Raw genomic sequence first — 21,699 nt, forward strand, 5'->3', positions numbered from 1 at the left:
TGGGGACAGCTAACATTTCACATTTTTAAGAGTTAAGAAGACTAAGATAAGAGACTACATAAAGGATCTAAACTCTGCATCGCTGGGAAAGAGCTTGTAAGATCCTGAGTGCCGCAGCGGTCTAAGGCACTGCATCTCAGTGCTAGTGGTGTCACTACAGATCCTGGTTTGAATCCCTGCTGTGTCACAACTGGCCATGTTTGGGAATTCCATAAGGCAGCGCACAACCCAGCGTTGTCCAGTTCAGGGGTCGGGGTAGGCGGTCATTGTAAATAAGAATTTGTTCTTAACTGACTTGCCTAGTTAAATAAAGGTCAAATAAAAATAAATAAAGCATTCAGTACAATGCCCCTGATACTTGTTGAAACGTTCCCTGGCTTTCCCCCCTGCAACAGGAGACCCCAAACCCAAACCTCCTATTTCAATGAACAGCTTTTAGTTATGGAAATAAATATTTAATAATGAACATCTCTACAAACGTACATTTCAAACACAATTCACAAAAAATAGGGCACAACATATTCACAACATACAAAGGAGTATGAACAGTCATAAACATAACAAATACATTCTATATAGGCTTTGATTTAAAAACAACAGCTTCTTTAATCACGTACCAAACCGGCTATAATATCCCACAGCAATAAAGAAAATGGTGTGAGACAAAAATACTCCATGCACATTGCACACATGCAAACACTTCTAGTAAGTGTCCACATTAAAGCTGGAATCCTTAATGGTGAAATTGCCACATCCGTTTGCGATATTACAACAACCAAATAAGTTAATGCAAACAACAAACACTGTTTTTTTTACCGCCGCGGACATGATTGCACCCGCGAAAGAACACCAGCATATGTACTGCATTTTTTTGTTACTACGACACTCCCCAGCTCTGCTTCGTCAACAAAACAAAAACAATAACAACGGCTGTGGGGGCGGACAGTGGCGCTGTTTCCCCTATATACAAAAAAAGCTATGAGGCAAATACAGTTTGGCTTGCTTCTCTATATTACATTACCACAATACCGACTTCACCTATGGTTGGGAAACCACCTTCCCATACTGATATAACAAAGTTAATTTAAACTGTACATTTCAAATGCATTGTAATTAACTCATTAAACATTTCAACTTTTTATCACAGCCAATTACAAATGGTATAATTTTGTTTAAAAACATGTAACATATTGCATTCATCCAATAGTTGTGACACTTAGACATCAATGGGTTCAATGAAAGCTGCCAAGAAGTGAAAAAAGGAGCAAATGATAGTTAGTTGCAGACAGTTAGATTATTAAACATTTGACTGACTTCTAGCTTAGGTTTAATAAAAATGAAAAACATCCAGAAGACCACATCTCCTTAAAGGTACTTCTCTTTTCCTCTTCCAGTAACATCCAAAGGTCATACGGCCTTGTCCTCTGCCCTTCAACGGAGACCTGACAGAGGACGAACCTCTCGTCTGTTCCCTCTCCACTCCAGGTAGGTCTGTCCCTTGGTATGCCTCTGCACACAGTGTAAAAGTCATTTTGCCTGAGGAACCACAAAACACTCACCGATGTGATACTCATACAGTACATGGTCATTTTGGTAGCACAAGTGGGGGCACAATCTGGCTCTGGACCGCAGGTTTTAGACTCCTCTAGTCTATGCAGACCCAGGCTTGCACTTTGCCAGCTCATAGAAGCCCTTCCTCCTGGCTCTCCTCAGGTAGTCCAGGACTAGGCCCGTGGTGGTCACCATGATACCCACACAGACAGCAGGAATGACTACGTGGTTCCAGTCTGGTGAAGAACTGGAGTGCTTCTCTGGAGACCAAGGGAAGAGGGGAAAAACAGGGAGACAGTGAGGACGAGACAGATTGGCTTACATTTTTGATTTTATGTTTCAACAGCATTCGAGTCCTCTCAAATAACACCAGTGTTTGTTATTGGTGGATGGAATTTTCTTGGCTTTTGCAAGCTTCACTGTTCTCAAACTACTGTACACTGTTGTCAGGTCTATCTCCGAGTTCACCGTTCCCAATTTCTCAGTTCAACATGAGGTTCAAAGTGGTTTCAAGTAACTGGTTTTATTGTGAATTATATTTCATATAATAATAACAAATATAATCATTATATTTGTGGTGAAGGGAAATAAAGAGCTCTCTTCCTGTTTCTTCTAGCATGCCAAGCTAAAGAGTGAACACTGAACCACATCACTCACCTATGACGTTGATGCTGAAGATCTCGGTCTCATAACCCAGGTCATTGGTGACATTCACCTGGTATAGGCCTGTATCATTGGGCGTAAGGTTAACCAGCAGGAAGTTCCCATCCGGGGAGTAGAGCTCTGTGCCATTATCCAGTTTCCTTAAAACCACAGCAGGTGGGGGGAAACTGACAGAGTGACAGCAGATGGTGACATTTTGGCCTTCCTGCACCTCAGCAGATGGATATATCAAGACTGTTGTGTTCCTAGGAGGTGCTGGACACAAGGAAAATAGAACACACATCAATGCTGAGGGAAGACACTTGAGACTGCCTTGAGACAACAAAGGAATTTTTAAAATAAATATAGTACAGTTATAGTCTGAAATACTGTACGACATTTAGTCTATTGGCAGTTTACAATGCAACATACAATATTTATATAAAAGTATGTCGACACCCCACAAAGGTGAGGCGAGAACAATACAGAAAGGGTTTGTCAAGATCAGTGTGGAAGAACTTGACTGGCCCGCACAGAGCCCTGACCTCAACCCCATCGAACACCTTTGGGATGAATTGTAACGCCGACTGCAAGCCAGGCCTAATCCCCCAACATCACTGCCCGACCTCACTAATGCTCTTGTGGCTGAATGGAAGCAAGTCCCCAGAGCTATGTTCCAACATCTAGTGGAAAGCCTTCCCTGAAGAGTGAAGGCTGTTATTGCAGCAAAAGGGGGACCAACTTCATATTGATGCCCATGATTTTAGAAATTAGATTTTCGTACAATTACTGTCTGTTACATTGTTGATTACTGAGCAAAATGTGAGAAACTACTGACAACAGTGTGTGAAATATCAATGAGGCATGTTCTATAGAACCCATTATCTAGAATGACTTTATGTCATTTCATGTTGTTGAGTTCCTGTGCAGTGTTAAGTGTGGTATAAGTGTGATATTCTATTTTGGTACAGTGTGACAACAGCTCAGCCAATGACTAACTTATAGAGCATGTTCTTAGATACTGACAGCTCCCCAGAGGTGGAAAAAGTACTCAATTCTCATACATGAGTTAAAGTAAAGATACCTTAAAAGAAAATGACTCAAGTAAAAGTCACCCAGTAAAATACTACTTGAGTAAAAGTCTAAAAGTATCTGGTTTTAAATGTACTTAAGTATCAAAAGTAAAGGTATAAATAATTTCAAATTTCTTATATTAAGAAAAACAAAATTTTCTGTCTTATTTTTTGTTAACGGATAGCCAGGCACACATTCCAACACTCAGACATAATTTACAAACAAAGTATTTGTGTTTAGTGAGTCCACCAGATCAGAGGCAGTAGGGATGACCAGGGATGTTCTCTTGATAAGTGTGTGAATTGGACAATCAAAATGTAAAAAGTACATTATTTTCTTTAGGAATGTAGAGAAGTAAAAGTTGGCAAAAATATAAGTAGTAAAGTACAGATACCAAAAAAAGTGCTTAAATACTTTACACCACTGCAGCTGCCACATGATGATAGAACGGCCACTCCAACAAATGACAGCAAATAACAGACCATAAACAAGAAGCAAAAACAAGAGATCTGTGGGTGTAGAGAACAGTAACTTCATTGAAGAAGCAAAAAAAAGCTAATCAGGGTTAGGGAAAGTTTACTGTTGTTGCCAGTATGAATCCGTGGGAGCGGAATAAAGACTTGATGTGGTGTGTTCTTGCCAGAAGCCTGGCACCCACCTTTGACTGTAATGTATGTGCTAGCTCGCTGGCTGCCGTGCTCATTGAAAGCCTCGCACCGGTAGAGAGCAGAGTCTGCTAGCAGGGCAGAGGAGAGGGTGAAGGAGGTGGAGGAGCCATTGCTGGACTGGAGTTCCATATCCTGGTCCTCAGAGAGTCTCCTCAGCACCATACGTCCCACCGGAACTCCGTCCGACAGGCAGGACACCGCCACGCTCTCCCCTTCCTTCACCTCATTGGCTGGGCTCACTGTGATGGTGGTTTCCCTGGGGGCATCTGCACAGCAAACATCAGACTCAGTTTAGGTTTATAAACACAGACATAGGTTATAAACCCTCACTACACAACTGCCATTCACACCTCAAGGACTGAAGTTCGGCATAAAGGATTCCCTAAGTTGCAGGCACCAAGGGGGTGGACAACCCACCATAAACACATGTGATTCAAGCAATTAATTGTTCATGGTCCTCCATTCAGAACACAATGTGTGGAATCCGGTGTGTTATAATGATGGGGCGGAACAAAATCCTGTACCACCTTGTGGCTCTCTAGGACCATCTTAATCCTTATCTACCCCACGGCCATAAAAAAAGTTTATGTTTTTTTTCAGATTTCAATGATCTGTAAAACCACTTACAGTGGAGCTCCAGTACAGTCACTGCCTGCCTCTCTCTCCCACTCTGAGGGACTTCATCCATCTGAAGACTGACTCTGCAGGTGATCTGTCTGCCCTGGTCCTCCGGTCCAATCGAGAAAGAAAGCATTGACGTCACATTCTGGAGTTCACTGGAATACTGTCCCATCTCGGAGGCTAGCTCGATTTCCCCATCAAGCCACTGGATCTGCAGGAGACTGGCTGGGTAGACGTTGGCTACCGAACAAAAAAAGATGCCAACACCGTGTTCCAGAAAGGGGCCAGTGTTCTCGATGATAGGGTCCGAGGGGAAAGCTGGGGGAGGAGAGAGAAATGGGTAGTATATTAAATATTAATATGTGACTAAAAGAAGCTGAGACCAGATAGAGATGTGAGCGGGTTAGTCAGGCATGTTGAATAGTAGACTCTTCACTTTGAAGGTTCAAAGATGGGGTGTTTCAAATCCTAATGTTGGGACCTGACAAATTCCCATAAGATACCGTTTTTTTAAATTACTTCCAGTAAGGGAGGCATTAATACACACAACTTGTGAAACATCCCTCTGGATATAATCGTGGGTCAAAGACCTGGAATACAGCAACCCTTACCCCCTTCAACACAATGACATTCACATCTAGGAAATATGAAATGTCTTCACTTCAGTGACCCTGGAGTGTATTTATTATTCTTCACTTCTTGGGGATCCCTCTCCCACATTGAACCAGACTACTGATCCCAGTGCAATCCGACAAAAGCAAACTGGACCTCTGCCCATGTTATGTGGGAGAGCAGCATGAGGGATCATACAAGCTTTAAGTCCTACGTTTGGTTTCATAAGAGGAGGAGTATTCTTCTAACCTCCTGCAAAGCGTCACTGTACTCTTTCCAAGTCAGTGAAGTGAACCTAAACATTACCCAAAACTGAGCAAAACAGTTACTGTATCAACATAAACCTGTAGAATTTAATGAGGCCATGGTACCACTGAACAAGTGTAAGGCAAAAAAAACACACAACCACAACTAACTTTGTTTTCAACTGGACATTTCCAAATAACCTTGAATTCATCGTATCAATCTGGAATTGGACTTCTGTAAAAAGATGGCTGATGCAAAGCACGTTTCAAAGCAAATACATTGACCTAAACCAAGCCATCTTCCTGATGATGTACAGTGGCAAGAAAAAGTATGTGAACCTTTTGGAATTACCTGGATTTCTGCATAAATTGGTAATCAAATTTGATCTGATCTTCATCTAAGTCAAGACAATGGACAAACATAGTGTGCTTAAACTAATAACACACAAATTATTGTATTTTTCTTGTCTATATTGAATACATCATTTAAACATTCACAGCATAGGTTGGAAAAAGTTAGTGAACCTCTAGGCTAATGACTTCTTCAAAAGCTAATTGGGGGTCAGGAGTGAGCTAACCTGGAGTCCAATCAATGAGACGAGATTGGAAATGTTGGTTAGAGCTGCCTTGCCCTATAAAAACCACTCACAAAATTTGAGTTTGCTATTCACAAGAAGCATTGCCTGATGTGAACCATGCCTCGAACAAAAGAGATCTCAGAAGACCTAAGATTTAAGAATTGTTGACATGAATAAAGCTCGAAAGGGTTACCAAAGTATCTCTAAAAGCCTTGATGTTCATGAGTCCACGGTAAGACAAATTGTCTATAAATGGAGAAAGTTCAACACTGTTGCTGCTCTTCCTAGGATTTGCCGTCCTGCAAAGGTAACTGCAAGAGCACAGCGCAGAATGCTCAATGAGGTTAAGAAGAGTCCTAGAGTGTCAGGGAAAGACTTATAGAGATCTCTAGAACATGCTAGCATCTCTGTTGATGAGTAAGATATGTAAAACACTAAACAAGAATGGTGTTCATGGGAGGACACCACGGAAGAAGCCACTGCTGTTCGTCTGAAATTTGCAAAAGTGCACCTGGATGTTCCACAGCGCTACTGTCAAAATATTCTGTGGACAGATGAAACTACAATTGAGTTGTTTGGAAGGAACACACAACACTATGTGTGGATAAAAAAAGGCACAGAACACCAACATCAACCTCATCCCAACTGTAAAGTATGGTGGAGCTGCTTTGCTGCCTTAGGGCCTGGACAGCTTGTTATCATCGACGGAAAAATGATTTCCCAAGTTTATCAAGACATTTTGCAAGAGAATGTTAGGCTATCTGTCTGCCAATTGAAGCTCAACAGAAGTTGGGTGATGCAACAGGACAATGACCCAAAACACAGAAGTAAATCAACAACAGAATGGCTTCAACATAAGAGTCCTGACCTCAACCCGTTTGAGATGCTGTGGCATGACCTCAAGAGAGCAGTTCACACCAGACATCCCAAGAATATTGCTGAACTGAAACAGTTTTGTAAAGTGGAATGGTCCAAAATTTCTCCAGACCGTTATGCAGGTCTGATCCTCAACTACAGAAAACGTTTGGTTGAGGTTATTGCTGCCAAAGGAGGGTCAACCAGTTATTAAATCCCTGGGTTCACATACTTTTCCCACCCTGCACTGTGAATGTTTACACGGTGTGTTCAATAAAGACATGAAAACATATAATTGTTTGTGTTATTAGTTTAAGCAGTCTGTGTTTGTCTATTGTTGCGACCTAGATGAAGATCAGATCAAATTTTATGACCAATTTATGCAGAAATCCAGGTATTTCCAAAGGGTGCACATACCTTTTCTTGCCACTGTATCGTATACTCACAGAAGACCTTGACCTCAGCGTGCTTGGCCTTGATGACAGAGCCACACTTGGCCTCACAGGTGTAGGCTTGCTCGTTGATCAGCCCAAGTGGGCCCAGGTAGAGCTGGGAGAGGGAGTCCTGGGTGTGTGCACGGCTATGGACGGGCATGTCCAGCATGCTCCTCCAGTAGAAGGCTGGCTGGGGACAGCCCCAAGCCCGGCAGGAGAGCACCAGGTTGGATCCCATCTCAGCCGTCACCCCCACATCCATCGCCACCTCCAGGGGATATTCTGAGAGAATAAAACCACAGGAGAGAGGATAGATGGCGTTGCAGTTTCTATGCTCAGTTCAATTGAATAGAGAGAAATTCAGTTCAATTTGATTCTGTTCCATTTTGGAAAAATTCTGTTCAGTTAATTGAATTAAATTAAAACTACCATCCTGCAAGAAAAGCTCTTAGAAAAATCTAATATCTCTACATCTTAATCTACAACAGAAAAAACAAGGCAAACATTACAGTGTATTAAGAAGAGTAAACACACATCACAAAGTAAAGTTTCATCACAAAAATAATCTGATGGGTAACACAATGAACATTTTGCCAGAGCCCTTCACTCCACATGATCATCACCAATGAAAAATGTACTTTATTTAGCAGATTCTCTTATCCAGAGCAACTTACAGGAGCAATTATGGTTACGTGCCTTGCTCAAGGGCACATCAGCAGCTCCTGTACTTATCTCATCTTACCTGGAGGTGTGAAGCCTATCCTCAGAGTGAAAATAGCAGCAATCCACATTGGAGAGTCTCTCAAACGTCTGTACGAGTGTGAACAGGTCATTTACTAATTCTGCTATCTGCTATGCCACTGTTCTATGGCTCTTCTACCCAGAGGGGAACCTACTGGCTTGGTGACGCAACACTGTTTGCTCCCCAGAGAATGTGGGTTATCAGTAAGTTTACTAAGACAAATTCCCCTTTGACGATAGAACATGCCTCTTACCTGTACATTACTAAAGTAACATTCTGTTCATTCTTATAGTTCAACTGAAGGACAACCACCCAGACATACTGGTGACTTTTTTGCAGAACAACAGGGCATACTGTATTTAGGTTACATTTTACATTTAAATATATTATACAGCTACTTTGGTAATTATATGTAATACACTGTAACAAGGCAACTATTTGGAAAAATAATTTGGCCAGTTTCCATTATTAGAATCCTGCCCTTGTTTAATGTACAAAGCTGAAATTACATCATTCTACTCTGGTAACTAAAGTAGTTATAGTAACTACTGTGCAAAAGCATAACGTCAACTTAAAATGTAATATTACCCAAATGTTTAAAAAAATCTCACCTTCAACAGAGAGCAAGGCGCTGACTTTCTGACTGCCGTGTTCATTGAAGGCCTGGCACTGGTAGAGAGCAGAGTCTGCTAGCAGGGCAGAGGAGAGGGTGAAGGAAGTGGAGAATCCGTTGCTGGACTGGAGTTCTACATCCTGGTCCTCAGAGAGTCTCCTCAGCACCATACGTACCACCGGAGCTCCGTCCGACAGGCAGGACACCGTCACGCTCTCCCCTTCCTTCACCTCGCTGGCTGGGCTCACTGTGATGGTGGTGTTGGTTGGGGGAGCTGCCAGAAGGGAAATCATCCAGGATAGAGAGCACAAGATAAAACTTTAGCTTGCTAGTTTAGACGTTGTTTTATTGAGATTGCTCCTCCAAACATACTTTTTAGACAAAGCAATAAAGATTACTCCTAACTATTAAACTATCTAGTGACACCAAACAGTAATGATCCAAAATACAAAACTAAGGGGAAATTCAAAGTCATCCTACCTTGAACAATGACGTTCACGCTGGCTGTGATGTTTCCAATGGTGTTGCTCACCACACACTCATATTGACCAGCATCCACCAGTGTCATCTCTGTAAGGACAAGCTCCTCGCTCTGCCCCACAATAACAGCCTGTCCATCTGGACCAATGGCCTTCCACTGTGTATCTGGTCTGGGGTTCCCTTCAGCATGGCATGACAACGTGAGACTGGAGCCAACTCTCACAGCAGTCGGCTCAGATATTGATATATTCTGTGGCGCATCTGGAGAAAATAAAGAACACATTTTTTATGTGGTTGTTGTAGGTAGGTCTCAATCTAATCCTTATTCATGACTCAAATTCCATTGCATTCCATTGAGACATTGTTAATTGCTAAACTGCGCATGGTAAGTGTATCTTTTGAATTCAAAAGATTATTTGTTGCCGTTATGAATGTTAAGTTCCAAATATTTCCAAACTCTATAGTAGTTCAATTGAACCAGTTGTCCTGGGGAAGTCCTTTGTGTGTGATTTTCCTTTTGTGAGGGTGGAGACAGAACTCTCAATTTCTAACATATATAAACAGAAATGAATCACACAGCTGACCAAATTCCGCAAAATTTTACACTGGGTTAACAGAGATTACCCGTTGTCTAACATTTATACTTTAGTAACTTACAAAGCACTGTGAGAGATACAGTGGTTTCCTTGGTCTTCTCTTCATCAGGCACACCATCCTGATCGTGAGAGGCTCTGCATGTGATGCTTGTGTCTTTGTCCTCTGGGGTGGGCGTGAACCTGTAGGTAGATACAATGGACTCTGCGTCTGTCTGGAGCATGCTTTCTCCTCGCAGCCACTCAAGTCGCAGGTGCTCCACGGGATAAGCATCTATCACCTCACATGTCAGAGTGTTGGACTGGCCCAAGAGAAGATGGTCGTAGCCTGATATGACAGGTGCCTCTGGAAATGCTGTAATATCAAATGTCGATCGTAGGCAGCTAAATTCGTGGACCTCCTTTCAACATGTGCAGTGCCTTCAGAAAGTATTCATACTCATTTATTTATTCTACATTTTGTTGTTACAGCCTGAAATCAAAATTGATTCAATAGATTTTTTTTACCACCCATCTACACACAATAACCCATAATGGCAAAGTGAAAACATGTTTTTAGATAGTTTAGCACATCTATTGAAACTAAAATGCATCTCTAATTTACCTAAGTAATACATGTTAGAATCACTGTCGCCAGTGATTATATCAGTTTTGAGTATTTCTGGGTAAGTGTTTAAGAGCTTTGCACACCTGAATTGTACAGTATGTGTACATTATACAAAAAGTATTAAAACTGGTTGTTCATTGCTAGACAGCCATTTTCAATTCTTGCCGTAGACTTTCAAGCTGATTTAAGTAAAAACTGTAACTAGTCCACTTAGGAACATTCAATGACATCTTGGTAAGCAACTCCAGTGTATATTTGCCTTGTGTTTTATGTTCTTGTCCTACTGAAAGGTGAATTTGTCTCCCAGTGTCTGTTGGAAAGCAGACTGAAACAGGTTTTCCTGTAAGATTTTGCCTGTGCTTAGCTCTATTCCATTTATTTGTATTCATAAAAACTCTGTAGTCCTTGCTGTTGACATGACAAGCAAACCCATAACATGATGCAGCCACCACCATGCTTGAAAATGCTACTCAGTGATGTGTTGGATTTGCCCCAGACGTAATGCTTTGTATTCAAGAAGTAAAGTACATTTCTTTGCCACATATTTTACAGTTTTACTTTAGTGCCTTATTGCGAACAGGATGTATGTTTTGGAATATTTGTATTCTGTTCAGGCTTCCTTCTTTTCACTCTGTCATTTAGGTTTGTATTGTAGAGTAACTACAATGTAACTCCTCAGTTTTCTCCTATCACAGCTATTAAACTCTGTAACTGTTTTTATGGGGTATTGTGTGTCGATCAGTGACACAAAACCCACATTTAATTCATTTTAAATTCAGGCTGTAACAAAACAAAATGTGGAAAAGTCAAGGGGGTGCAAATACTTTCTGAAGTCACTGTAGAACTGATTCAATTGGACTGATTAAATTCCCTAATGAATTAAGTTACATACGGCTGACTTTATAATACGTTGTTTGATTATTAAAGTATTAATAAACAATTTATTGTTCCATTCATATTTCATTTATAAGCATTTATAAGTATGATACGCATTACAATTCAATAGCATTCATAATATTTATAATAATCATTGACAAACTTATAAGCATTCATGTGCATTTTATACTGGCTAATTACAATGGTTTATGATGGCTTACTGAATCAAGTTTAATGGACTTACAGTACACTTTGACAACCACACGCTGTTGTTTGGTCAATGCTCCGCAACTGACTTTGCAGAGAAGTATGTCATCATGTACTGTCATCACAGGGTCAAAGGCCGCCACGGATTCCGATCCTGAGGTGTGTATTTTAGCAAACATGGGCTTATCCCCCAGCAAAGCCCAGGACATAGTAACCTTTTCGTTACAATCCTTCACCGAACATCGCAGCTCCTGCCTATCACCAACTCTGAAAAATGCACTCTTTGGTTTTAGCTCCACATGAAATGCAAAGGCTGAAATGTAAAATAAGAATGAATTAGAATTCCCATTCATAATCAATAACACATAACGGTAGCTATAAAGTAGTCTAAGGAACGTTGAGGTCATGACAGTCAATTTTTAGTCATAAGGTTATTAGTAAATTATAATATTTAGCCTACTATGGCTGCATATGTACATATCGTCAAGTACAATACTGACATTTTCTGATTAGTTCACATCACAAGCCTACCCATAATCATATTAAAATGCATGAAACACAGTAGGCTTCCTACAGTATATAGATTGAAGACAAGTCACACTGATTGTAAAGTATAAATCTGTTGGAATGATAGAAATATAAGCTTACCTGTTACTGGTAGTATCACTATCCATAACAGAGACATTGAGCTAGGCTGTAAATTTCCTTAGTCCTCCTTTGTTATGCTGTGGGTGTTGTGTCTGGTCTGCCCAGTGTCCAGATGCAGAGCCTGTGGATTTATCACTTGTAATAGGGGGGATACAAACAGGGGGAAAATATATATTTAAAACACCCCCTTAAAATACCAAGGATGAATTCCCCCACTCTTTGAGTGGCCTCTAGTCTCGGTCTCTGTCTCTCTCTCTCTCTCTCGCTCTTCTTTCTCTCTCTCTCTTTGTCTGGTTTGGTTGTGAATGACAACCCCCTCTGCTGGTTTAAATGGAACACAAGATGGTTTCCTTTAAAAAGTGATTAAATGATCTTTTAGCAGAGGAGCAAGATATTTGGGATCCCTCTGAAAATCACAGACATGATATGTTAACTAACATAGACATGTTCCATATTGATGTATTTTATCTGTCTGGTTGCCTGCCATGTATTTTTATTGAATTGAACTTTTATTTAACTAGACAAGTCAGTTAAGAACAAATTCTTATTTACAATGACAGCCTCTCCTAACCCGGATGACGCTGGGCCAATTGCACAATGCCCTACGGGACTCCCGATCATGGCCAGTTGTGATACAGCCAGGGATTGAACCAAGGTCTGCAGTGATGCCACTAGCACTGAGATGCAGTGCCTTAGACCACAGCACCAGTCGGGATCCTAAATGTATACAACACGTATTGAGCTAAATTAAATCAACATTAACATAAATATGTGTAGGCTATCTCTATGGTTTACCACCTAAATGCAGCATTAAGTATACCCATAGCAATATAACTAGAATGTATTTCTAGGACAACACCAATGCATCTGAGGATATAGATGTCCATGTGATAAGACCAGTCTGATTTACAGACCAGTATCCTCTCATATACAGTGCATTCAGAAAGTATTCAGATCCCTTGACATTTTCCACATTTTGCTACGTTACAGCCTTATTCTAAAATTGAATCCATAGTTTTTCCCCCTCATCAATCTACAAACACTATCCCATAATGACCAAGCAAAAACAGGTTTTTAGACATTTTTGTAAATCTATTAAAAATACAAATCTGAAATATCACATTTACATAAGGATTCAGAACCTTTACTCAGTACTTTGTTGAAGCACCTTTGGCAGCGATTACAGCCTTGAGTCCTCTTGGGTATGACGCTACAAGCTTGGCACACCTGTGTTTGGGGAGTTTATCCCATTCTTCTCTGCAGATCCTCTCAAGTCCTGTCAGATTGGATGGGGAGTGTCGCTGCACAGCTATTTTAAGGTTTCTCCAGAGATGTTTGATCGGGTTCAAGTCCGGGCTCTGGCTGGGCCACTCAAAGACATTCAGAGACTTTTTCCGAAGCCATTCCTGCGTTGTCTTGGCTGTATGCTTAGGGTCATTGTCCTTTTGGAAGGTGAACCTTCACCCCAGTCTGAGGTCAAGAACACTCTGGATCAGGTTTTCATCAAGGATCTCTCTGTAGTTTGCTCCGTTCCTCTTTCCCTCAATCCTGACTGGTCTCCCAGTCCCTGCCACTGAAAAACATCCCCACAGCATGATGCTGCCCCCACCCCCAAATTACTTCCCGCGGCTATGGTCAGGCGCCTTTTGGATCGTATGACATTGTTGTGGTATCTCAATGAGATTTCAGGGGTGCTGGAGGGTGTGGAAGAGCACTGCCCTGGTATAGAATGTACACTCTAAATCAGTCTTACTTGTTGAAAAACAGACACAGAGAGAGTTTAGTACACAGAATGCTCCGTGTTCATCAATTCTAATAACTTTTAGCTAGCTGAGTACACAAAGTTTCTTCAGGAATGTCCTTTTCTTGTTGTTTTGTTTTAAAATCTCAAATTGATAAAGTGGTAATCTGCTGATTCTCTTCACCGCAGATCTAACCCATCACACCCCTCTTCAAGAGGGCCACGCTCCAGATCGCCTTATGTGCTCAGAGGTCCTTGATGAGGATCTACCCCATCAATACCCCATGATCTATTTTAAATGTAAGACTATGTTGCATATTTAAAATTAAATTGGTGACTATGAAAACAAATAGAAATGTGATTAACAATATTTTCAATATCCAACTTTATCCTCTGCAATACTTTTTACAGTAGGTAATAAGCTGTAGCTTTTCTTGGAGAAAATATATAAAACACATTGATTGCAATCTAGTATGAAACAATCAGAAGCAAAACGAAGGACCTCTTGGACTTACTTGAATTGTTTTTATATCTGGATTACTATACATATCATGGAGATCTTCTTGCTTCAAAACATTACAAAAATATAACAAGTGTGTGTTTGAGGTGGGGGAGAAGGGCACAGATCATATTTGCAATAGAGATGGTATAGCATTACAGTAAAACCCATACACAACCTATGTTGTTGTCACGAATCTCGCCGAAGATGGTGCCTCTTCCTGTTCGGGCGGCGCTCGGCGGTCGTCGTCGCCGGCCTATTAGCTGACATCGATTCCCTTTCCGTTTGTTTCCTGTTATCTATGTATGAGTGTTATCAGTATTTTTCCGGACAGTTTTTAGTCCGTTGTATTTTGAGACGGGTTGTTTCATGCGCCCTGGTGTTTTGCATGTCGTGGTTCCACAGTCTATGGAATAAAATATCCACGTACTGAATTACCTGCTCTCTGCGCTTGACTCCTCCAGTCACCATTGTTAGAAGTTTGTAACAGTTGTAGACTTTCTGGTAAGGTTCAAATCCTTCCATTGAACACAAGCATTCCATTTATTTCTGTTTGATTGTTAAGAACAACCTGTTATCTTTACAATATACACTGAGTGTTCAAAACATTAGGAATATCGTCCTAATATTGAGTTGTACCACCTTTTGCCCTCAGAACAGCCTCAATTCTTGCGGGACTGAGTGGCGAGCGATCAAAGGCACTGCATCTCAGTGCTAGAGGCATCACTAGAGACCCGGGTTCGATCCCGGGCTGTATCACAACCAGACATTGAATATCCCTTTGAGCATGGAAAACTTTTTAATCACACTTTGGATGGTGTTAGGTTCTAACTTTTCAGAGTAAATAACTCACGGACACTAGAGAAGCTTAACCAAGTTTAATTCTTCCCAAAGGGTCATTACAGCTGTATTCAGACAAAATAACATTTCTCACCATCACAAATATATATACCCCACTATAGACACTCCTCCGGCTCTCCAATCCTTACATCTTATGGTTCCACAGGAAGAGAGTAATAGGGTAATAAACTCTTATTACTCCCTTCAAGGGATCTGACCTGACCTCAACCCCTTCTTCGCCTAATCCACAGATATCCATCTGATCCCCTATAGCAATCCTATGACCTCCTCCCGTACACACAACACATTCCAAAGCCATGTCTTTCTACAGAAAACAATAAACTTCTGACATAAAACCCAGTCTCTTTCACTCCTTATATTCAACGCTTATATCTCAATGTTCAGAGTTCATCCCGAATCCAACAATGGTGTATCAATACACCCAGTCACTACAAAGATACAGGCTTCCTTCCTAACTCACAGTTTAATGGCTGTGATAAGAGAAAACAGAGGATGGATCAACAACTCCAAAATACTAACCTAAATGACAGAGGGAAAAGCAGGAAGTCTGTACAGAATAAACATTTTCCAAAACATGCATCCTGTCTGCAAAAAGGTGCTAAAGTAAAACGGCAAAACATGTGGTAAAGAAATTAACTTCATGTCCTGAATACATAGCGTTATGTTTGGGGCAAATCCAACACAAAACATCACTAAGTACCACTCTTCCTATTTTCAAGCATTGTGGTAGCTGCATCATGTTATGGGTATGCTTGTAATCAGCAAGGACTAGGGAGTTTTTGGGGTTAAAAAGAAACGAAATAGAGTTAAGCACAAGCAAAACCCTAGAGGAAAACCTGGTTCAGTCTGCATTCCAACAGATACTGGGAGTCAAATGCACCTTTCAGCAGGACAATAACCTAAAAACAAGGCCAAATATACACTGCAGTTTCTTACCAAGACAACATTGAATGTTCCTGGGTGCCCTAGTTAGAGTTTGGACTTAAATCGGCATTAAAAAAAACAATTTAATCTATTTTGAATTCAGGCTGTAACACAACAAAATGTGGAATACACCAAGGGGTATGAATACTTTCTGAAAGTACTGTACGTTAATCGCTGTTAAACTCTGCTGTATGAATTGATAATAAGGCACTCTGGTTGAGACCATCTGAATGGCTCCGGATTAGATCCCACACAGTGAGGTGATTTAAGGTAGCATCACTTCAGCCATTTAGCTAACATGAATCCTGCCACGATGCCTCCTGTGATTCCACTGACAAGACTGCCAGCCACTGCACCCACCATCTGAGTGAACACCTTAGACTCGGGCTCCGCTGCAGGCACAACAGAGGGACACCACAGTTAAATAACATGGCATTTTAGGGAATGTAGTACAACTAGTGCAAAAGCCTGTATTACTAAGCCGTTTAAAGATGTGAAACTGGCAATATTAACAGCAGTTAGCTTTGACTGGTTAGTCTCCATGTAGAAACCACTTAATTCCTTGATAGCATGTTCTATTTACTTATACCAGGGCTCTCCAACCCTGTTCCTGGAGAGATACCGGCCTCTAGGTTTTCACTCTAATCTAGCACACCTGATTCTAATAATTAACTGGTTGATAAACTGAACCAGTTAGTTACAACTGAGGTTGGATTGAAAACGGGACAGGAGCTCTCCAAGAAGAAGGTTGGAGTCTTGACTTATACATAGACTGGTAATTTTGTGAATCAATATCAATTTATTGATGGAGGAAATCATTACAAGGGAGCAAATATGACAACACACGGGTGGCTATTACATACCTTGAACAGAGGCGGTATAGAATGCTCTCTCTGTATTCCCACTGTGGTGAATCACTCTACACTCATAGATGCCTTGGTGGTGCTCTTGGAAGTTATCTATGATTAAATGGCTGTTTGTAACCATGGCCTCCTTGGGTAGGGCCATATCTGGGATTCTGGTCCAGATGTACTGTTTGGCTTTGGGGTACATGTCTGACAAGCAGGTAAGGTTCAGCTGAACCCCATAGGAAATGGCCTGCAGTGGGAAGGACTGGATACTTGTGTTTGCTGGTCCGTCTGCAAAGATCAAACAAATGTTGTTAAAAATGCATAGATAATATGAAAGTATATACACTGAACAAAAATTGTATATTTCAATTTCAAAGATTTTGCTCAGTTACAGTACATATAAGGAAATCAGTCAACTGAAATAAATTCATTAGGCCCTTATCTATGGATTTCACATGACTGGGAATACAGTTGTGCATCTGTTGGTCACAGATACCTTAAAAAAAAGGTAGGGACGTGGTTAAGAAAACCAGACAGTATCTGTGTGACCACCATTTGCCTCATGCAGCGCGACACATCTTGTTTGCATATAGTTGATCAGGCTGTTGATTGTGGCTTGTTGTCCCACTCCTCTTCAATGGTTGTGCAAAGTTGCTGGATATTGGTGGGAACTGGAACACGCTGTCGTACACGCCAATCCAGAGCATTCCAAACATGCTCAATGGGTGACATGTCTGGTGAGTATGCAGACCATGAAAGAATTGGGAAATTTTCATCTTCCAGGAATTGTGTACATGGGGCTGTGCATTACCATGCGGAAACATGAGGTGATGGCGACGGATGAATGGTGCGACAATGGGCTTCAGGATCTTGTCACATTATCTCTGTGCATTCAAATTGCCATCGACAAAATGCAATTGTGTTCGTTGTCCGTAGCTTATGCTTTCCCATACCATAACCCCACTGCCACCATGGGGCACTCTGTTCACAACGTTGACATAAGCAAACCGCTTGCCCACACGTCTGCCATCTACCCCATACAGTAGAAACCGGGATTAATCCGTAAAGAGCACAAATCTCCAGCATGCCAGTGGCCATCGAAGGTGAGCATTTGCCCACTGAAGTCGGTTACGGCGCCGAACTGCAGTCAGGTCAAGACCCTGGTGAAGACGACAAGCACGCAGATGAGCTTCCCTGATATGGTTTCTGACAGCTTGCACAGAAATTCTTTGGTTGTGCAAACCCACAGTTTCATCAGCTGTCCGGGTGGCTGGTCTCAGATGATCCCGCAGGTAAAGAAGACAGATATGGAGGTCCTGGGCTGGCGTGGTTACACGTGGTCTGCGGTTGTGAGGCTGGTTGGACATACTGCCAAATTACCTAAAACTGTATTGGAGGTGGCTTGCGGTATAGAAATGAACGTTAAATTCTCTGGAAACAGCTCTGATGGACATTCCCGTAGTCTGTGTTGCCGATTGCACGCTCCCTGAAAACTTGAGACATCTGTGGCATTGTGTTGTGTGACAAAAGTGTACATTTGAGTGGCCTTTTATTGTCTCCAGCACAAGGTGCACCTGTGTAATGATCATGCTGTTTAATCAGATTCTTGATATACCACACCTGTCAGGTTGATGAATTATCTTGGCAAATGAGAAATGTTCACTAATAGGGATTTAAACAAATTTGTGTACGAAAATTTGAGAGAAATAAGCTTTTTGTGCATGTGGAAAATTTCAGGGATCTTTTTTTTCAGCTCATGAAACATGGGACCAACACTTTACATGTTGTGTTTACATTTTTGTTGAGTACAGATGTCAAAATGCTGTCATTTGTAAATGCAAATAGTACAATTATGAATCAAACGATGATGCGGACACGGTCAACCACTCACCACTGCGACCTGTATGCTCTAGACAGCTGGCCCTCGCTACATATTCATCGCCAGACCCACTGGCTCCAGGTCATCTATAAGTCTATGCTAGGTAAAGCTCCGCCTTATCTCAGCTCACTGGTGACGATAACAACACCCACCCGTAGCACTCGCTCCAGCAGGTATATCTCACTGGTCATCCCCAAAGCCAAGACCTCTTTGGCCGCCTTTCCTTCCAGTTCTCTGCTGCCAATGACTGGAACGAATTGCAAAAACCGCTGAAGCTAGAGACTTATATTTCCCTCACTAACTTTAAACATCAGCTATCTGAACAGCTAACCGATCGCTGCAGCTGTACATAGCCCATCTGTAAATAGCCCACCCAATCTACCTACCTCATCCCCATATTGTTTTTATGTACTTTTCTGCTCTTTTACACACCAGTATTTCTACTTGCACATCACGATCTGCACATCTGTCACTCCAGTGTTAATATGCTAAATTGTAATTACTTCCCTACTATGGCCTATTTATTGCCTTACCTCCTGACGCCATTTGCACACACTGTATATAGACGTTCTTTTTTTTCTATTGTGTTATTGACTGTACGCTTGTTTACTCGATGTGTAACTCTGTGTTGTTGTCTGTGTCACACTGCTTTGCTTTGCTTTATCTTGGCCAGGTCACAGTTGTAAATGAGAACTTGTTCTCAACTGGCCTACCTGGTTAAATAAAGGTGAAAAAAAGACATTGTCATAACAATTAGCGTGGGCATATTATTACAGTTCCAGTACCATCAGATAAGGTATCTTAAGCTTAGTTAGTAGAACACTTACATTGCACCTCCAGTTTCATCTCTTCCTTTACCTCGGACACCACGTTCTTGGCCACACACTGGTAAACCCCTTGGTTGCTGCGGTGTAGCCGGCCCGTGACATTTCCTAGTGCGTGTCGATGCAGATTCTTGGGCCACAGCTCCCCTTTTCTCTCCCACTCAATAGTAGGGGTGGGGTTGCCGTCACTTCTACAGCTCATCACCACTTCCTCCTCTTCCATCCCAGATGAGGAAGCACTGATGTTGATCTTAGGTGCATCTGGAACACAACAACACGTTACTATGAGATATCTGAGGACATATCATATTATCATATTGCTTCAGGATCTATCTGATCCTGTCTGATCTACATGAGTGCCCAGGGAGTGGCGCCTTGAGGGCGATTAGTAATTCAGCATAAGTCAAACAGTTCAATAGCTCAAGGATTAAGTGTACTGTACTGCCATCAAGGCTGGAAGGAGACATCTTTGAACACAGTGAATCATTTCGGTAACACTCTACCGAGAGCATCCAGGTACAATGGTTTCTAACCTGTTAAAAGCATGTAGGAGCCTTTATAATGTCTTATAACAAGTCTTATTTGCTATGTTTCTCTATGTGTAACATTTTCTGACATCCCAAACTGGCTGGTATTTTAGTCCAGATCATTAGGTTTATAAGACATTATAAAGGGGTTCAAACATACTCATGACAAGTCTTACACTGCATAGCTGCATCATAATGCATTATTCGTGTAACGTGTTAGCATGATTTATTCACAAACTAACTAGGGACTATCACTAAGACACCGTATACCCATTCTGAAGTGAATCGGAATTGTAATAAGGTACTCACAGTGTATGTCGAGACAGTAAGAAACCTGTTTTGAGTTATTTCTCATGTCTGCTTTCACTTCACAGGTCAGACTCTTCCCAGTATAGTCCCTCAGGGCAGTAAGAGTCAGTGTGTCCGACACGTTAGCTGCATCCAAAGTCTGCTGAGTTTCATCTTTAAGAAGCTCACTTCCTAGATACCAGCTTATGTGGACACTGTCAACGTGGTCAAATGCATCAACACTGCATGTTACATCACAAGCCACATTTTCCGTCAAAATACTTGGCATCACCAACACAGGTTGACTAAAAGCTGTAAAATCAGAGAGAAGTTGATGGAGAGTGAATTTGCTCTTTCACACGATGGCAAAACAAGTTATTTAGGCCTTGGCTAAAGTAGACTAGCATTATAATTTACAGTGTAAATATTTCAAACTATTCAAGACATTACTCAAGGCATTGACAGTAGTTTTTGAGGTTATGTCATCACATGCTACAATTATTCTACTTACCATAGACAGTCATCTTGACAGATTTTAGTTTTTTCTCTGAACTGTCATCGCACTTTGCATCACAGGTATATCGACCCGCATCCTCAATCTTCACGTTGGAAAATTTGAGAGTGCTGTTTTTGGTTCGCATACCATCAGAGTCAGTAGTAGCTCTTGTCCAGCTGAACTGTGGTGTCTTACAACTACCAACGCAAGCACAGGTGAACTGGAAGGCTGAACCTGCTAGCACAAATACCTCATTCCCAGGAGGTGAAATGGCGACTTCTTCTATCTGACTACAGACTACAAAACAACAATACATACATTAATTGAATACATAAAATATCCAAAGCATAAATGGAATTAATAATATGAATTTATTGATCAGAGAAAATATGTTTACCTGTGACATAGAAGAAGGCACACAGTTGAAGAAGTTGCATCTTTTTCATATCCAGGTAAAATATTGAGCTTGAATGTAAAGTTTTGCTGCAGAGCTTGGCGACTCGATGTGCAAGGTACCCTTTACTTTAAAAAGACTGGACATTCCATGATTCTGATGCCAAAAATGGCTAAGCTAGATCTTTTCCTGTTATTATGGGCTCCTTAAGTCATTTCCAAATGGAAACAATGATGGCGACAGGAAACCGTGTGTGTGTGTGTGTGTGTGTGTGAGTGAAAGTGAAAGTGATGATAAAGAAGCCCCTAGTCTCCTGTAATGGCCAGATGTGACACAAAGTTTTGCACTTAAAAATGTTGCTTTATTAAA

General features: G+C 41.3%; 2 protein-coding genes across 9 annotated transcripts; both read right to left on the reverse strand.

Moving 5' to 3' along the window:
• Positions 1-433: 433 nt before the first annotated feature.
• Positions 434-13,628, reverse strand: LOC139366179 (vascular cell adhesion protein 1-like). Of its 8 annotated transcripts, none has more exons than XM_071103748.1 (11): positions 13,215-13,628; positions 12,047-12,167; positions 11,436-11,711; positions 9,773-10,063; positions 9,116-9,376; positions 8,634-8,909; positions 7,293-7,562; positions 4,563-4,874; positions 3,926-4,201; positions 2,209-2,469; positions 434-1,811 (listed from the first exon to the last, which is right to left on the reverse strand). In XM_071103748.1, the coding sequence occupies exons 2-11, from the start codon at positions 12,081-12,083 to the stop codon at positions 1,651-1,653; spliced, it is 2,421 nt and encodes an 806-aa protein (XP_070959849.1). In that variant the 5' UTR covers positions 12,084-12,167; positions 13,215-13,628; the 3' UTR covers positions 434-1,650. The 8 variants fall into 8 exon arrangements, with proteins under 8 accessions (XP_070959849.1, XP_070959509.1, XP_070959681.1 ...); XM_071103408.1 differs by having other exon boundaries at positions 12,047-12,181; positions 13,215-13,621; XM_071103580.1 differs by having other exon boundaries at positions 12,047-12,181; positions 13,202-13,621.
• A 1,521-nt stretch (positions 13,629-15,149) lies between these two features.
• LOC139366519 (vascular cell adhesion protein 1-like) lies at positions 15,150-21,619 on the reverse strand. The gene is made up of 6 exons (XM_071104143.1): positions 21,334-21,619; positions 20,952-21,233; positions 20,462-20,752; positions 19,629-19,886; positions 16,935-17,210; positions 15,150-16,463 (listed from the first exon to the last, which is right to left on the reverse strand). Exons 1-6 carry the CDS (start codon positions 21,380-21,382, stop codon positions 16,348-16,350), a joined length of 1,272 nt encoding a protein of 423 aa, XP_070960244.1. The 5' UTR covers positions 21,383-21,619; the 3' UTR covers positions 15,150-16,347.
• Positions 21,620-21,699: the final 80 nt, after the last annotated feature.

The sequence above is a fragment of the Oncorhynchus clarkii genome, chromosome 1 (assembly GCF_045791955.1).
Source record: "Oncorhynchus clarkii lewisi isolate Uvic-CL-2024 chromosome 1, UVic_Ocla_1.0, whole genome shotgun sequence".
NCBI lineage: Eukaryota > Metazoa > Chordata > Actinopteri > Salmoniformes > Salmonidae > Oncorhynchus > Oncorhynchus clarkii.

What these genes read in the sequence shown, in the direction of transcription:
- LOC139366179 (XM_071103748.1), bottom strand. Translation starts at nt 12,083, where the DNA reads ATGTCTCTGTTATGGATAGTGATACTACCAGTAACAG. An exon ending in TGTATCTCTCACAGTGCTTT is followed by an intron (nt 9,377 to 9,772) that starts GTAAGTTACTAA and finishes TATTTTCTCCAG; the next exon opens with ATGCGCCACAGAATATATCA. An exon ending in CGTGAACGTCATTGTTCAAG is followed by an intron (nt 8,910 to 9,115) that starts GTAGGATGACTT and finishes CCCTTCTGGCAG; the next exon opens with CTCCCCCAACCAACACCACC.
- LOC139366519 (XM_071104143.1), bottom strand. Translation starts at nt 21,382, where the DNA reads ATGAAAAAGATGCAACTTCTTCAACTGTGTGCCTTCTTCTATGTCACA. An exon ending in TGCCTTCTTCTATGTCACAG is followed by an intron (nt 21,234 to 21,333) that starts GTAAACATATTT and finishes GTTGTTTTGTAG; the next exon opens with TCTGTAGTCAGATAGAAGAA. An exon ending in TGTCAAGATGACTGTCTATG is followed by an intron (nt 20,753 to 20,951) that starts GTAAGTAGAATA and finishes CTGATTTTACAG; the next exon opens with CTTTTAGTCAACCTGTGTTG.